This window comes from Austrofundulus limnaeus, unplaced genomic scaffold, assembly GCF_001266775.1.
Source record: "Austrofundulus limnaeus strain Quisiro unplaced genomic scaffold, Austrofundulus_limnaeus-1.0 Scaffold2, whole genome shotgun sequence".
Classification (NCBI taxonomy): Eukaryota; Metazoa; Chordata; class Actinopteri; order Cyprinodontiformes; family Rivulidae; genus Austrofundulus; species Austrofundulus limnaeus.
This window is the reverse complement of record NW_013952404.1, coordinates 2782278-2800498: the sequence shown is the minus strand read 5'-3', so window position 1 is coordinate 2800498 and position 18221 is coordinate 2782278. Positions and strand designations below refer to the sequence as shown.

The 18221-nt window shown below is 39.4% G+C and overlaps 1 protein-coding gene across 1 annotated transcript in view; it reads left to right on the top strand.

Annotated features, from left to right (window-relative positions):
* The first annotated feature begins 568 nt into the window (after positions 1-568).
* The window catches only part of LOC106519151 (connector enhancer of kinase suppressor of ras 3), a 46337-nt gene continuing 28684 nt past the window's right edge, over positions 569-18221 (top strand). The window contains exons 1-2 of the mRNA XM_014010701.1: positions 569-793; positions 15089-15252. Of these exons, the coding sequence (XP_013866155.1) occupies positions 742-793; positions 15089-15252 (216 nt within the window). The 5' untranslated portion in view covers positions 569-741. The remainder of the gene's footprint in view (positions 794-15088; positions 15253-18221) is intronic.

Genomic DNA, 18221 nt, shown 5'->3' with positions numbered 1-18221 from the left:
TATTATTACCATTTTGGCAACCGATTTTAACCTTTTGTAGCATTTCATTGCTTATTTTAAAGCTTAATTGGAGTCCTGGAGATCATCTCATGACTCCACACTTGGTGTTCCGTCACCCATATTGGGATCCTGACCCCAGGAATCTCTGTGGGGGGAAAAAAAAAATCAGATTTTCAGACAAAATAGCACAATATGGAGCAACACAGTTTTTACAACACGCTTTAAACAAGGATATGCTACGTTTACGTGCTTTAACGCGTTTCAATTAAAAAAATGTACATACTGGTAAAGTTAAACGATAAACATGCATATTGATAAAATTAACCAAATTAAAAATAAATTAATAAATTTAAAATGTTAACTAAATAAAAGTGAAATAAATGACATGGCTGTGTAACTTCAACACTAAGTAAAGTTCGTTGTGTTGTGTAGATCACGAATAAAAGTTGAGTTTTCCCACTGTTTCCGGCAGCTCCTGAAGGCAGCGCGCTTCCCAGTCATTGGCTCACCATTGAACCGGTTCACTCGGAGGAGCTGTGGGGGATGTAACGTCCAACCCCCAGCAGTCACGCGTGGCTATTCACACAGTTGTTTAATCGGTGARGGGAACACCGACCGACAAAACCCGCCGACATTCTGTAAAGTATGTAACAGAAGATAGTTAAAAGTTAAATTCTTCGTCAGAGTGAGTCCTCTCATTTTGGCATATCTTCGATTGTTTTGCACCTAAACGAAGAAGACATGGAGCCGATAACAAAGTGGACTCCCAAACAGGTTGTTGACTGGATGAGAGGTGAGTCTGAAGCACTTGAAGTTAAGTTTGTGTCAAACAGTGTGTTTTTATTCACATTATTTTTTTACATCTGACTCAGTTTCCTCCAGTTAGTTTCGTAGAAACCGCTCCAGTGTGACAGCATACCTTCACTCAGGCGTAACAAAAGGACCACATTCTCTCTTTGCTCTTAAAAACTGACTTAGCTGTAATAATGCTCACTGTCAAATGCTTTAAAACATTTTGATTGTAACCAAATCGGTGTTTAATTGGGACTCAGATGCATTGTTTTCTTTAAATTTGCATGTCAGACATCCCAACTTTGTTTAAAAGAAATTTGCTTATGTCTAATTAACAGTTATGACATTAAATACGGTTGCATAAGCCTGTATACTAAATTATATAACTCACTTTAATTAATAGAGACTATCAATAACTCACTCTCTGGTGAACCTCTGAGGAAGTTGTTGGTTCTGTTTGTTTTTTCTTCCTTTTTTTTTAAACAAAATCCCCATGTACACTGGCTTATTTTTACTTACAGTTAGTTAACATAAGGTTTTACATTATATTGTATTTACTTACAGTTAGTTAACATAAAGTTTCATATAAAAAGAAGCCCAAACATCACCTGTAACATGATAATATAGCTAAGCACCTAAAAGAAATGCTTAATAATTCCTCAAAACTCCCCCTTTTTTTTACATTTAAAACTCCAGGAAACTCAGCTTGTTTCAGACTGGAGAGGAATGCCTGCTATGAAAGTGACATCAATAATATCGGCTCTGCTCACAGCTGAAGTATGTCTAAGCAGTGAGAGGTTAACTGGAATGTAAAGCATTGGTTTAATCAGTGACAGTGACACCATATCCTTATACAGAAACTGTGACGTTGGTTTATTACATGAAACTTTACACGAGGCTTCCGACAAAGTTGTTTTGCTACTTGTCAAAACAAATCTTAGGTGATTCCCTTGAATTTGATTTTATGCATGAGTCAGCTCAGGCTTTTTTTTTTTTTCCTTCCTGACAGGCATGCATGTCAGTGGGAGTGTCAGTTGGGAGTTAAAGAGGGAGGTAGATGGTTTGTGTCCATGTGTTTTTTTTTTTTTGTTTTTTTTTTAAAGGAGCCCAGTCAGTACATACATGGATTAGCCATCCATACAAACCCCCACTGGTCTCAGGCTCCTGAAAAGTCTGACTCAGCAGATATCTGTGCAGGTCCTAGCAACCTGATTTGCAGACCCCTCTGCAAACACAGAGGAGGTGAAGGACCTTCGTGGCTCGTGAGAACATTTCACCCTCCTCTTTCACATCCAAACTTGGCGGTGGAGCGTGAACGCTGCATGTCAGCTTGCGTTTATATCTAATTTTGTGGGGGGGGGGTATGGCTAAATACCAGGTCGCCGTGTTTATAGTAAACCAGAAGGGGTTATTGCAGTTTTGTCGTTACACTTGAGATTCAGCTCTGAGCTTTTAGAACCAGTTCTGAAATCTTCCCTCCCCTCTTTGAAGTTTGACTTAGCAAAATACCCTTTTGCCTTAGTTCTAGGCGCTTCCTGTGGGTGTAGACTACAATTACTTCGCAAACATGTGACTCAGAGACACAAAATAAACAAATGCATATCCAGCACTGCTTGTTAAAGGGGACATATCATGCAAAATCCACTTTATAGTCGATAAATACATTTTGTTGTGTATTTGAAGGAGTGCAGAAAACGTTAATTTAGTCTCTCCCGGTGCTGCATAAATATCTGTTTGGGTCGTATTTTCAACCCATTCAGTTTCCTCTATTTTCTTTGACAATTTCTGAACTATTGCGTCAAATTATTTGTGACGGAACTGCAGAATAAGGTCTGGACTTACCAACTACAATTTGGTGGTTTTCATTCTCTTCTGACTCTGGGTCAGACTCTGGCTCCAATGTGCTGGGTAGACAAGTCTTCTGTTGTTGACATGTTTAATTTTGTAAATAAAATATTTCTGTGCCGCTAAATAGTCGTAAACCCCTCTATCAAACTAGAATGAACTGGTCTGGAAACTGGAGGTGGGCGGGGTGTGAATCTGCTCGTTTGGAGTTAAAGAGACAGCGTCAAAACGAGCTGCTTCAAGACACACCTCAGAAAAGGGGTGTTTCTTTTTTATGTCTTATGAAAGTTTAGCTTGTTTGTTCTGAAGAAAAGAAACAATAGAGCAACAGAATAAGAATAAAATTGAGTCCCCAGCTACAACGYGTAAACGCTATGCTGCRTTCCAGTTGTCCTCGGAGATCGTAGSTTCGAGCCTCCRAGTTCTATTTTTCGACTGGAATGCCCCCTGAAGTCGTAGTTTCGAGTCGAGAGGTCGGCGCATCCAAACCAGACCCGAGCAGCCCGAGCATGCGTTACGTCATCATTTCAACATGGCTGCTGCGCGCATGAAACTGTAGCGGTTGCGCTATCATTAGCATGTTTCTCTAAGCTAACGGCTAATGTCGAGCTGTAATCAAACATACACAAGCAYCATCCCCATTATTTAACAGACAGAAAGTAAGAAGAAAGGAGGCGGAATAAAAACGAGTGTAATTTGTTTGTTTATTCTTCCTTTTTATATTTGTTTAATGTATGTAGCGTACTAGCATGCTTGTCCAAGCTAACCGCTAACATTGCTAGTYTTGCATGTAAACAAACGCAGCTTTGTTCTGTGTTGTTTGTACACTCAAAATACCTCGTAAAGCACTATTATTGTATGTTTTATTGTTGCAGAGCAAAATAATAAACGTTTTTTTCCGATGAAACTGGAACGCTATCAGCTCGGAACTGACGTCAGTCTGGCTTCAGAATTTCGAGTTCTGATACAACTGGAACGCAGCACTAGTCTTGTTCTACTGAAGAAAACTTGTGTAATCCTTGCAGCACCAGCAGCCTGTTACAGAAATAAAGCAGGGTTGTGCCCTCTTGTTGACCATCCACACCAACKTCAAACATGGGTGTTTGCAGAGTTGGTGTGCGACAGAAGTCAAACGACCGTCTCAGTAGGGAGACTTTTACCCCCAACATTTGCCTCTGTTTGGTTCCTCAGCAGGACACATCTTGTGTATTGAAGCCATTGGTAATCACTTGCATTGTTGTAAAGAGATCAAGTGATTGCTGGTAGTTGTTGCCAATGAAAAGGGTTTGATTCTTTGTAAACACTTGTTTTTTGTTTAGGGGCCAGAGATACCCTGAAGCACTTTTTCCTTCAACACTAGCTCTGATCTTTCAGCTAGTCCTGTGGTGTCGTGTGATCGGTTTGCCATATGTCATGTGCCTGACGACTTACCACGACGMAAAAAAAAAAATGCACTCAATAAATTATTTTAGTAAATTTATTTTAAGAATGTGGCTTGTTTTGAGGCTGTAATGTGGTTAGACTTGAATGACTTCATCTTGTGACAGTTCTGTAATAATTACAGACATAAAAAGAGAAGTTTCAATCGTGTGCTATAAGTCTTTTTCCAGATATAGCCTGGATTTCAGACTGTTGTATTTGAGCTGAGACAGGCTCGTTCAACAAACACAAACCTTTTTTTTTTTACCCCCGCTCTCCATTTTTACCCTTTGGAGGTGTAAGACTGCCAAGTTTTAACAAGGCATCCCAGACATGGAAACTTGCACAACTACTGTCTGACTGGGCGGCTTTGTTCCAATTCTTTAACAGACCAAGACTCTAGAGAGTTTTTTTTTTTCACTTTCTTACTGGCAAATCAAACTGTAAAACCATGTATCTGGAAATGTAAAATGCATTGAATGTTTCAGGCAACAGATCATAATTTTAGTTTTGTTTCTTGTAGAAAATCAGCTTTCATAACAGTGGACCTGTTTTGCCACTTCTTAGCGTGAGGAGCTACAGCTGCACGTGTCTTGAGTTTGATCAAAAACAATATTGTGTAAAAATTAAATCTGCAGTCTCTGATATGATTGCTTTCAGGTTTCACCAAGAGCTGGTCATCTTAAAGTGTCCACATTAAGTGAGTCAAATTTGCACCATAAATTGTATGCAATCCCTCAACGTTTTATGAACTTTGGCTCCTGTTATGGTGACTGCAGCTGGTGTGGAAYTCCAGATTATCATAGCTGGGGTTTTGAGTTTTTACTCAGATCCATCCCATTTTTTATTACCTCCGACTTCGAAAATGATGAACGTGAAAGACAAAACTTGACGTTTCCACTCACCGTTCCACAAACAAACATGTGATAAAGTTGGCACCATGCATAACGATGTGTCTAGTCAAATATTTTGCATTATATGACAAATATTTTGAACCTTATACTTTATTCCTGTTTTTCCACGAGAACAACAAAAGTGGTAGCAAGTGGCATGCATTTCCTTTTAGGTTACATCAATGTGCCAAGTAGGCAATTAGATGGTCCTGAAAGTGGCAGACGTGCGCTAAATATTCGTTCCTCTTTAGACAAGTATATGTTAGAGAGAATAACAGGATTGTCCTCACAGACAAAGTGACCTGCTGGATGCCTTGACCAGCCTTWTCTTTAGAGATGATAGCTAGGTGTGGGTGATGACGGCCCATGATCCTTATCTGGCTAAAACAGAAACTTCCTAAACAGGAGTGTGAGCAGACATCATGCAGACATCTCACTCTAATTAAAGGCTTCCCTCGCCACTGTTTTAGTGTTTGCAAGTGGAGTTCTTTGTTTGGATAGCGATCCCAGGTATCATTAATCCATTAGAAAGCCTTGTGCTGTACAGATTGTGATGTCAAATTAACCCAAAAATGTTATAGGAACAACAGACRTTTGTTTGCCCCCACTGGTGGCCTTGCATTGGAAAGGAAGTTACTGGCTGGCACAATTTATTTACCAAAATTCAGTCTTCCCTAAAAGGTAAAATCCTTCAGTAGTTTATGGCTGTGTCCAAAACAACAGGCCGGGTCCTTCGGAGGACCCAGACTCCCCGGTCTCGGCGGGCCGGGTCCTTGGTAGACCGGGAAGACCGGAAAAAAAGAGGCTGTGAATTTGGACGGTCTAGCCTCCCCTCCTTACCCCGACGTACGTCTTGTCACCTAGCAACTGTGACGACGCTAAACAAGCAAACTTAAATCAAAACTAGAAAAATATCAATACATTAGCATTATTAATATCACAAAACTATAAAATTAACTTAAAAGTATCATTTGAAGAACTAACTGACCCACTGTAAGTTCATGTTTTATTTTGCGTTTTTTATGACGAAAAAAATAATATTTAAAAACATGTCCACACAAATGATAAAAGTATTAGAATTACAACCGCTAATTTTTTTTAGTTTTTATATCACCATATTTTTATTTAAAATGTATTCTTTTCTCTCGCTTCGTCTGCCATTACTAGCATAAAAAAAAACTCCGGTCGGGCCGCAATGCATTATGGGATATGCTGGGCCGGGAAGGATCCATCGGATCTGTCCTTCGATTCGGGCCAAAGGAAGGACGTATTTGTCGGCTGCATCGGASGAGTCTTCGGTTTTGGACGCCCTTCGTYGTGGCGCTGTGACGTATGCGGCCGACAAATTCGACCTTCGGAGGACCCRTCCTGCCGTTTTGGACACAGCCTCTATTCTTTCAGTCATACAGCATTTTTCAAACCAACTAATTGTATCCCATTTGCTGGCGGATAACGATGTTACCTTTCTAAAAAATAAAAAGAAAAAAAATACTGGTGTTTGGTGTTCAGGGGAAGTGGTGTAATAGGATTCCCCCTAGGGAGTCGTTCTGTCACTTTTGGTTCCTGTGCAGCCTGTTTCTCACACAGTCCTGCCATTACAGCCTTAAAGCCCCTAAAAGCTCCAACATATGGAGAGTTTGAGGAAATAATAATTTTTAATGTATCTTATTCTACAGACAATGTCAAGACAATAATTTGTGTTTTATATATCAGTATTTTTAAACAAGGTAGTGGTTTACTATGACTTTAAAACTGTCTTTGAAATTAATAAAGGCCCTTCATAAACRTAGCACTCTACCAACGTTATCTGTGAAGCAATCTGTTTGCATTTGCATGGAAGTTGAACAGGTTTTGTCACGGTGTGGGAACAGGAGACAAAGTGTCTCCCCACAAACGAGYCAACCCAGGGTAGACCTGTTTTCTGCTCGTTCAAATTCAAATGTGCATTGGAGCTGCAGGCAGTTTGGCTTCATCAGCCCTTTGAGCAATGATCTGTAAAGAGTAATGTTTAAGAAATAAAAAGGAATAAAAAATCTAGGATAGATGATTAAGCAGTCGGTTGTATTGTAATTTCAGAGCSGTCAGTTGTTTTAGCAGATTTTGAAAGGTCAGTGACAATCAAAGCTCCCATCTGTCCTCCCTGTAACAGAGTGGAATGTGAGTATAATTATAAAGTGTTTTACTTAGGTAAAACATTACCTCCTTTTAGCTTTCACACGACACTTGACTGAATATGTGATCAGATTTTGTTTTGAACATGTCTGGACAAGTCTTTTCAGTCCTCCACAGAGACTGACTTCCTATATAATTGTTAAAGTGAAAAATTGATGCTTCGGTTTGGAAAAAGAAACAGTCTTAACATTTTATGAGAAGTTGCTAACTTCTTTCTGTATAGTGTTTATACTTTTGTAACATCATAGTATTAGTATTGCAGTAAAGTATCATTAAAACGATTCAAGTTTCCAGTCTTTGTGTTTCCACTTGCTTTTGACAGTTACATTAGAAAGCGATGACAGAGTGTAGAAGGCCAGTATGTTTTAATACCGCTATGCACTGAGCATAGCTTAAGGAATAAATACATTAGTAACTGTTTTTGTGCAGGTTTATAGCGCACTAGGTGCTTGTTGTTCTATAACTGGAAAGTCATAAAGCTCACAAGATGACACGGTTGTGCCAAGCTTCTGTTTTTATTTAAATAAAGGGAAAAAGACAGCTGAAGAATCCTCAGAAAATTCTTAACAGTGAATCCATATTCTGTTTGGAGGATTTCTTTCTCTTTCTGCCAGTTGAACTTTCCATCGCAGATGTTACCTCCTAAAAAAACTTGGTCTTTACTCAGTCAATCTCTCCCGGCTGTCAGTCACAGCATCTGTCACATTAGAAAACTTGTCAATCTTGCATTCTTTCTCACTTGTCCTCTTTGCATACCTAAAATATCAGCTGCAAATCTAATATACGTATGTCTTGAACTTGACAAAAAAAACGTTGAAAGCTCTAGCAGGTCTCCAACAAAACAGTTTGTTTTGTTTTCTGGAACAAAGGATATCAGAGAAAATATGGCTTTTGAATTTGTTTGACCAGGGTGTGGTGGCTCCTCTTTGAGAGGATCCCGACCTGAAAAAACAATCATTGGTGATTCCGTTGAGCCTTTTGTTTCCTTTGGCACAAACGCCTTGGAAAACTATGTCATTTGGCAGCTATTTCTGTTTGTAAGCGACATCCGGTTAGCTAATTATGTATTAATTATGAGAATGTGAAGACTTTTAATTGAAATACATTGCTGGAAACTCCAACAACAGGTGTCGGCAAGACTACAGACACACATCTACAGTTTGGAGTTGGAGTTTGTGTGCGTTTGTGACAAATCCTTTATTGATTATTACTAAAACTGAAAGTTGCTATATCAAAAGCAAATTACAGAGAGAATAACGTGCATTGTTTGTGTGCGTCAGAGGCGTCGTGTCGTGGCTTGTGTGTGTGTGACACACTGTCAGTCACTGTTCTCTCTCACTAAAGATGACTCAGCCTCCTCTTCCTTCATCGCTCACTGCAGGGAGAACAGGATCAGCTGCCCACAGCCTGTAGGCTGACTGTTGATGTCTTACATAGCATTTCATTCAACCACTTCTTCTTTTATGGGTTCAAAGAATGAGTCACAATGATTTTTTTTGACAAAGACTTTTGATTCTAGATTTGCGTTTGTGTTTTTTGTTGCCTGTTAATCTGTTTTTCCGTATGTTTTTATCATTCTGGTTAGATTTTGACATAACGATCTAATGATGCTCTCAGTCTTTTTGACCCGTGTCTCCTCTTTCTTTGACCCAAACCTGCTATAAAGCTCCAAAATCCTCCCTAAAGCCAGATTCTCTCGCTGTGATTTCTTGGCTCTTCCAACTTCCCTTTCCACTGTAGTAATTTAAATTTTATTTGCAGCTTTGGCCACTTCTTGTAGACAGTTTTTTTATATGAGTGSGTGACCATCAGTAGCATTTTGCATCGCCTTTGGAGGATAAAAAAAAAGGCTTCAACAAAGATTAGCCATAAATAGATTCTCTGTCAGGAAAATGTGCTACTTAGCTTAGCAGCGAAGTCTTTCTGGTTATTTTTTTAGATGTGTTTTTTAACAAGACTTGAGGGAAGATTTGATCTCTGGGAGATTCATGGGAATTGGCAGGTTTTTATCCGAAGACGCTAATGAGAATCTAACAAGTTCAACGCTTTAGCATGAGAAACTGGGGCAATGCGGGGTTATCTGAAGTTTAATTAAAGGCTTTTTCCTGTCTGACACATTTGTCTGTCTGAAAGCCAAATAAGGCAGTACCATGTTTAAATAACACAATGCATACAAACTTAAAATTGTCTCTGCCTGAAAATATTCCCAAGTGCAATGGTACGATGGTGACTACCGCTCCGTTCCCATGGCAAATCAAATGAGTTGGGATCATTTCCTCCCCTCAAACCGTATTCATCTTTATTGTGGTTTCCATAGGCAGCTATTATGGGGCTGTTAAATAGGTCTGTAATCAGCATGCAAGGCCACCCTGATCATACGCCATACATGTGATGGGAAACTACCACGCCAAGGTTTTAGTTTTGTTTTTGTCCTTTCACATGTTTATGTCTTGGTGGCTCAGAGTTCAAGATAAAAGTTTCCTTTGGGATGTCCCTTTTGAAAATGTCCACTTCTTYGTTTGATCTTTTGTTTTCATTAACTTTCTTCCTTTTCTTCCAACATTTTATTTACAAAGCATGCCCTTCTTTAATTAAAGTTTTCTTTCAGGTATGTGAAATCGAATTAACGTCCTCACGCAGAATGAATGATTCACTTTGCAAGCGAACACAATAGCGATTAAAACAAAATAAGTTACATTGTCTATGATTATGTGAATTTTCTGGACACAAAGACTGACGGTCTTGAGTTAAACGTCAACATGTCAAACCACAACAATATAAAGGTTGGAGGGGCCAGGAACGAGAAAACTTTGACGGGTGGAGGAGCATACGAGTCGGCACAAAGAGCAGGAAAGAAGGGATGGGTGTGTGATATTTTTAAATTTTTGTTGCTCTTTTGATTTTTAATGCTAGTACTCATGAGCAGTTGTGTGGTAATGTGGTCAACAATGTATATTTTTTAATTTACTATGGTTCTTTGCTGTTATAGATGATCTCTGTATGTACCAGAATTTTTAGTGCCCAAATACAGTCCAGTTTTGAAATTTAACACATGAACTAACCTTAAACACATCAGAAGGGTAGCACTGCTTTTATGGCAAACTATACTTAGTGTTAAGCAAAAATATTCAAACAATATTTTCCATCCAATGATTTTTTGTAGAATTTGACAACTCGCACATCGTTTACGTCCATTGAAGTTCTTTTGTAAGTTTTGTGACAGCGTTTAGTTTCCCAGCTCAGAAGAGCAACATAGCCTGATTTTCTTAGATTCACCATGAAAATATTCTACTGTTGGAACCTGAAATGGTACTCCTGCTTTCTAATGTGCTTAAACCTTAACAGCCTCGTGACCTTTAAACCCCTCATCGGTCATCATCCATCATCCTGCAAGAGACAGAGCCGCTTTTGTCTTCGAGTGGAAGGACTAGACTCAGCTGCTTTCTCTCACTCGGGAAACCCACTTCACACAAGTATCTGCCATTTTGTAGTTATTCCTGTTTAAGATTAGGGTACATGAAGTAAAACACACGTTGTTAGGTGTGATAAGATTAAAAACAAGTGTCAGAGGATCAGACCGTAGTATGAACAATGTAGTAGTATGCACAAACCTTAGCAGGAGCCACTTAACCGGACATTTATTCTTATATTAGAGTTTTGGTCATTTGGGATTCAAATATCTCAAAAAAACAAGCTTTTCCATGAACTTGTGACTTGTTTGGGATTGAAAAATGACTAGTCCACAGAGGAGGCAAGAGAACACTGTTGTGTAACTCCTGTCCCCGGTTCCAAGTGTGTCCCTGCTTTGTTGTCATCCTGTGAAGTCATGCATTAGAGAAAAGCTTAGCAGTAGCCGAGAGGAGCTTTCTTTTCCCTTTTAATTACAGCACGCCCGGTCCAGACCGAGACCATTGTGCCAGAGGTACCGCGGGTTCCCACAATGAGGCTGCTCAGCGGAGAACAATGAGTCGAATTCCTGGCCGTTCCCCACAGGTTCAGAGACTGGGCCTACGTATAAAGACAGTGGAGTTACAGTGGCTTTGCTATTCTACACCCAGTAGCTTTCCCACTGACCACCTCAGTGGGGATATTGGTTTGTGTGTGTGTGGTTGTTACATGGTGGCTACAGCTCCCACTGGGAGCACAGAGATGGGTTCAAAGATGGAGGGGGAGGGAGCTTGTTTTGTTGTCTCTGTGGGACGTTTCACTCTTTCATTTGTGTAATCAAACCCCTGAGAACCAAATGCTGGCAACCAAAATCTTCACTGAACGTATTAATAATCAAAATGTTTCAGAGCAATGAATTAGTGTAAATGTTTATTGTTGCACAAATGCAAAAGATCCTGACCTATCATTTATAGATGCCACTTTATATCCAGTCTGGTGTTTTATTGTTCTGTATATCTAAGAATCAAACTCCAGTTTACAGGCGGTATAAGTTTTATTGGTTAAGTTGCCTAAAGTTAGTGTTTGTGCTGCTGTTGCTGGTCATTAAGGCCTCCAAATGGGTCTGGTTCAGTTTGTGTTTCTCAGTCCAGTTCTTGCTTTTTCAGCTGTCCAGAAATCTGCCTGTTTGAGACTGAAGATGTGTCTGTAACTTGTTCTGCACATAATGACTGTTTACTGAAACTGAGATGGTGGGTGGTAAGAAAATCCCACTGTGAACAGCAGGTGACACACTTGGAAATAAAAAACAAGAATTAGCTGAACTATGACAAATTGTTTCTATAAAAATCTGCTTATTAATGATTTTTTTTTCAGTAACGTGTTTAGATGAAACTCATCTTTTCAAAGTGTCTTTTCCGAAACTACGTACCAAAGAATTTTTATTCACACCATATCCAGCAACACTTGTAAAGAAAATGCACAAATTGAAACAGGCTGTTGTGAACATTGTGGCATTTTATATTTGATTTTTATTTTGAACTCCGTTTTTAGAACATAATTTGTTTTAACTGTGAGAGAATGTTTAATTCTTCACAATGTTTTTTGGATCTGATCCAAAGGAAAAAAAAATACAAAATGTTAAATCTCAGAGCTGTTACTATTTCTGCCTAATTTATTAGCTAGGTRAATTTACTGGCAAATTCATTCTTTTTTTACTACAATTTAGATTCATTTTTTCCATTATTTTCATTTGCCAGCTGAATTAATCATTTTAAAAGTGTCTTTATTTTGTGATAAACATTCCTAAAAATTCCAAATGAAATTATATTGAGGGGTGAAATTCGTGCCTCGGCTTATTGGCGGTGCAGTTGTCGTATCAGTACGCCTCTGTTTCTGCTGCACCCACCTGGTCTGGTTAGAGAACATTTGCCAAGTAGTTTGGAGGAGTTTTATAGCTTCTGTAAAACGTTTCATCCTGTGTAGGCTTTTGAAAAGGACTCACACGTCTCTCCCCTCCGCCTCCCCTTTTGCTCACTTCACCATAACGTGATACTTTATCGTTTTTACTGGTTTCTTAAGGAAAACTGATAGTCTAACACACATATACACCCTAGCAGCTATTGATTGAAACATAATAAATGTTTTTTTATAAGCTCCACTGTAAGGACATCCCCTTTTTTACATATTTCACTGTGAAGGTGTTGAGTCTGCAGGAAATATTGGGTGACCATTTTCCTTTTCTGCTCCTTGGAAGTTAATGCAAGAAGAATGCATTTTCGCTGTTTATCAGAGCACCATGGTGTTGGGGGTCATTCTTTTATGCAGATAAAAAACTCAATTATTCTACTTAAAATCTTCAGAGAATTTCTAAATTCTCACATCTGAAAATGTTGCAAATTAATCAAATTGGAAACAGACTAATGACAAGCCCATCAGTTAGCAGAATTAACACTTAAATTCCAGACTGTCTAGCATGTTTAAATCATATTATGTGCTTTTAGAACAGTTTAAGTAAAACGAGGATCTTTTTGTAGGTCAAACCACTGTGTCACTACTTTCGAGGACGGTGACTCTGTGTTCCACAGGAAATGCCTTTTTAACACATCAGAAGGGAGAAACTTTGTCTCCTCCAGATCCCAAGTCTTTGTTTTCTTGTAATCGCATTAGGCCACTGGCTCAGTGTTTGGCTTCGGCCAGCACTCCCAGTCCCTTTCTTCCAGTTTGAAGGAAATTCTTTCAAAGAATGCCAGACAGTTTATTCTAATAGAATCCTCTGAAGTCTTGCCCCAAAGAATTAAAATACCTTGGAATTASAAGAATGTAATGAGGCTAACTGGACTTGACTTGTGTGTAGGCTAATGATTATCCTGAAGGACTTTCCTTGTGATTTAAGTTGTCACATGAACTGTGATTTGGCAAGGATTTTGGGCGTTAAGTTGACGTTGTTGCTTTATTGAAGTATGAGTTTTAAACCAGTTTTTATACATGGCAAAGGTCAGTTTGAGTTAATCTTGACTGCCAACCTGAAGTTCCCAAACTATAATGGCTTGTTTCATCAAAATAAATCTTCATTCAGTTAAATATTTCTAATGATTAACTTTGTATTTGCTTCCCTCCAAGTCATTGTTTGATTGCTGTAAATTCTGATTGGTGGATGGAATAAGTGACATCGTTTTTAAAACTTTGCCTCATTTTTCAATCAAGTGATCCCTGATGTGAAAAACAAACTAGTCAGAACAAAGAGTTTGTTTTGAATACGACACTGATAATTAGAATCTATCTGAGCTTAAAGCTTGATAAGARGGAATGTCTAAACCTAACTTTATCTCTTCTTTTTTTCCCGTTAGCTCCGTAAAACAAATCACTTTATAAATTCAGATTTTTGTGCTTTAACAAAAACAAGTTTCTGAATATGTGCTTTTTAACAGGTTGATGAAGTGCTGCTGAATTTGTAATACAAGCTGTCTGCTCGTGTTTGGTCAGCACTGACTAACCCTTTACACACACACACACACACACACACACACACACACACACAGAGGCAACCACGTTTGTTTTTCCTGTATGCAAACTGTCAGCAACAGGTGCACACGGTGAGTGTAACCAAGGAAAACAGACATCAAAAAGGCAGCAAACGCCAAACACACCCAGACTTTTCATTCAACCTCACGCTCTGCCGATGATAAATATTGCCTAAAATCATTGCTCGTGCATCTCGAAATATACCCCAGGATGTTTTAGTCTGCATAACGTTATATGTGCAGAAGTTTGTGTGTGGTACGGTTTGAAAGAGTTGGGGTGTCTTGCAGCTGACTGGTCTTTCAGAGATGCAGGGCACGGGGCCATGTCGCTGCAGCTGCCACCTCTCTGTGCGCTCTTTGATGGAGGGGAGGCATGGCGTTCTCCCTCACAACCTAACACACACAAAGGCTCATTTCTCCCCTCTGTCGCATGTTGTGGAGAGATCGTTTTTRTTTGCGGTAACAATGTGGAACTTATTCTTCAAYGTCAGAAAATGCTGCTTTCCTTCTATTCTGTGGAAGTTGCATCCTGTGACTGCAGCAGTTGGTGTTGTAACGGTCAAACTCATTTGGTATCAGGACTTTAAATAGCAGGAATGGGCCGTCCCTGATACTGGCTCGATTACTGCTAGGACCCACACCCACACGCGTACACACACAATTCATCCACACACAAATATAGAACCTATTGTTTAACCAGCTTAACAGACTTAGAGGTGTCAACCGTTACTCTGTTTATGGTGTGTTTATCTGGCAGAAACAGATGTCCCACCTGTTCCTTATTTGCACTATGCACACATGGACACTTGCACATTTTGGGCACGTGTTAATAAATTTGGTAACATCTAGTTGTGTTGGTTGTGTTTGTGCATTGAAGGGATAGTTTAGATTTATGAGAGTCATATCTGCTGTGGAAAGTGCTTAGAAAGTCTCGTGGATAAATGAATCCAAAAGATCTCCTTTGTAGCAAAGAKCTTTGTGAATGAAAACAACACACTGTTTTCTGTAAACCTCGTCTCATCAGTCCTTTTTTGTCTTCTTTCTCTCGAATGTATTTAGGGCTGGATGACAGCTTACAGCAGTATGTTGGTAACTTTGAGCGGGAGAAGATCAGCGGAGAACAACTACTGAAGATCACGCATCAGGACTTGGAGGAGCTGGGCRTAGCCAGGATCGGACACCAGGAACTTGTTCTGGAGGCCGTCGATCTGCTCTGTGCTCTGGTTAGTACATGTCAATGTGGTCCATTTTAGTTCAACTCCACAGAAAAAGGTCAGATGGTAGGATGTGTATGTTCAGGAACAGAACATTAGCTCTTCTGCTCACTGAACCTTCTCCTCTTGCTCTTTGTGTTTGTATTAAAGAATTTCAGTCTGTTGTTTCTGGTTCAGCAGCGAAAGGAACCAACCATGCAGAAGGGTTCATCGTTTCCCACGTGTTTCAGGAGGACTGGCAGTTTGAGATATTTTTTGGGGGAGTCAGTAAATCAGTAAGATCGTTTTGATATACCACATGCGTCTCCAGCTACTCACCTCTGGAAACAATGGACCAGCAGTCTATCATCACAGCTCCCCCAAAAATGTTCCCTCCTTCAGCATGAAAAACAGATAAAAAAAAAATTCATCCGCGCTCCAAAGAAAACCAGGTTTTTCAGCAGATGGGATCGATTTGGAAGTTTTATCACTTCCTGTGCCATAAAACTCCCAGATTGCGGTTTCTGCGTTTTGATCAGCATTTTTGTCTTTATGTTCTCTTAAAATCCTTTGCAATACTCTCCTACTCCTGGTGACTTCTAGTCTTTCTACAAGAAAGCTGCATCTCTACTTGATGCTGAGCTTAAAGCAGAGGTTTGGAAAAGTCTTTTTAATGCCATTCTTAGCCGATTTTACCGATCTCTTCTATTTTTTTTTTATCTAAAAAGAAAAGAATTGTTTKAGTTTTAGATGACTGATTATTCTCTACCTGTTACCACTGGCACAGACACATGGAAGCACTCAGCCTGTATATGGTTGCTCTTTGTCTTTATAGATTTACTCATTGTGGAAATTGTACCATATGGAGCATCCTTTGATCCTTACCATCTTTTACTGTTCCAGTAATGAGACACAGGTTTTTGCACATCCATAGAATCTTTTGCATCATTGCTGCAAAAATCTCAAACAGTTTTGATAATTTTGCTGCCATGTTTTTGCAGCTATTGGTCTGCATAATAAACTTGTGTGAGTTTATTAGTATTWGACACTTTTTTCCCCTTTTCGTGTCAAACTCAAAACCAGGATTTCTGGACTCTCAGCAACCTCTCACCTCCGACTGAAATAGYGCARCTTTAATGCTTTTTGTCCGTTGGGGTCCTGCTTGTTAGGAATGAGGCCTCAGATTTCTACATGTCCCACAGGAGGAAGTGAAGCCCCAGATTTAATTTCTTTAAACCAAGGCAAGGTCATTGCTGCTGACAGGAACTCAAGCCACCAAGCATGTTTTTTCCTCTTACATGCTTCTTTTTCCCCCCGACCCACTTTTTTTGTTTATTTTTAATCAGACACTTCCTGTCTATTTCTGTGACCCAGCAGTTTTTTTTAAATTGTTTAACAATAAGAATAACTTTATCATAGCGTCAGTTTCTGCTTGCATTTTCAGATGTACATCACAGTGATTGATGTCCTTACATCCAGACCCTAAACCCTCTAGGAAGCATTCATAATCAAGCTTTTCTTCCACCCGAAAGCTTTCAAGTCCAAACTGTTGTCTAGGGATTATAAGACACATTAGGTTCATTTTGGTGGACATTTATCAGCCGTGATGTCTTTTACAGAGCTGGTGTTGAAACCCAAMATGTTTAGATTTTTTCTCAAACTACAGCAACCCACCATTAATTCATAATGTCAGCCTACATTAACTATATGTACTTGTTGTTGAGTCTACAATCTAATACAGTCTTTGATTACATTAAGGTTGATTTAGCTGATTCACAGGCTTTATTTGTGCTCTTTTTAATACTCAAATCAAGCKCATAATGCCTGCAGTGAAAGAGAGTGTGGGCGTGTGATGATTGCCATTCGTCATTTCTCCCAAAAGGCATCAACCTGAGCGTACACAAGTAAAACTTCTGCTTTCTTGATTGGAATTTATCTCCTAAAAAAAGACACAGACCAGGTGAAAGTTTGGCTTGAAACTTTGTAAAAAGTGAAAGTTGCCTTTAGTTCAAACCACTGGAGTTTTATCTTGCTGAGCTGGAACTGTCARACAAAAGCTCACTGAGCACCAGTGAGGCGGTCAGAGGCGCTGGGAGTGTGTGAGCAGCCTGCTAATAAGAAGCCACAAGAGATGTTTGATTTGGAAAAAATTCCCCACATTGCGCTCGTGCACTTTGAATARTCGAATGGCTGAATGAGAAGCCAGAAGATCAGATGACTCCTTTCTGTTACTTTGCTTCAATTCTTTTGATTGTGTTGGCATATTTCTTAATGTTGCAACACTCCATTTAATGCAAAGTGTGCCGCGAATGAAGCTGCTTTCAGCTGCTGTTTGACTAGACCAATTTACTCCAGTGTTTCCTTTGGTGCTGAAATGAAAGAACTGATTTGTGTGTGTTATTTTAGTCCATATGTTWGAGAGAGAGCAGAATAAAATGAGACACTAACAACTTGCAGATTTCCAGCRGTTGCCAAACACGTGGTATTTTGCTCTTTTACTTGGCTGCTGGCATGTCAAACACAGAGCAGCACTTCTGGCAGCAATACCAGGACCAGAGCTGACCGTGCCATGCCCTGTTAACCTTTAGTGAAAACAATATTCTAATACAATTTGTCTGACATGTTTCACCTTCAAATAAAACAATGTGCATTCTGTTGTAGCCCAGCCTTCCACAAATCAGTGCTCATACTTGTGACCCTTTGGCTTCTTTCTGCTTGTGAAATATCCATAAATTAGCAGAATGCAAAGTCAGGAAACTAGCCAAGCTGAAGAATGTAAACCTGATGATAAAAATCATGTTATGGCTCGTGCACACCCAGGAGCTAATCTGGGGACTCATGGGTGGAATTTTATGCCTATGGTATCTTATCTGCCAAAGAAATGATTACTTACTGTACAGGAAACAACATGCTTTCCCAGGGATACAAAACAAAACAAAACAGCAAACCCCTCCCAAGTTTACATTATTACGTTTGATTGCCGTAAAGGTGCTCAATTT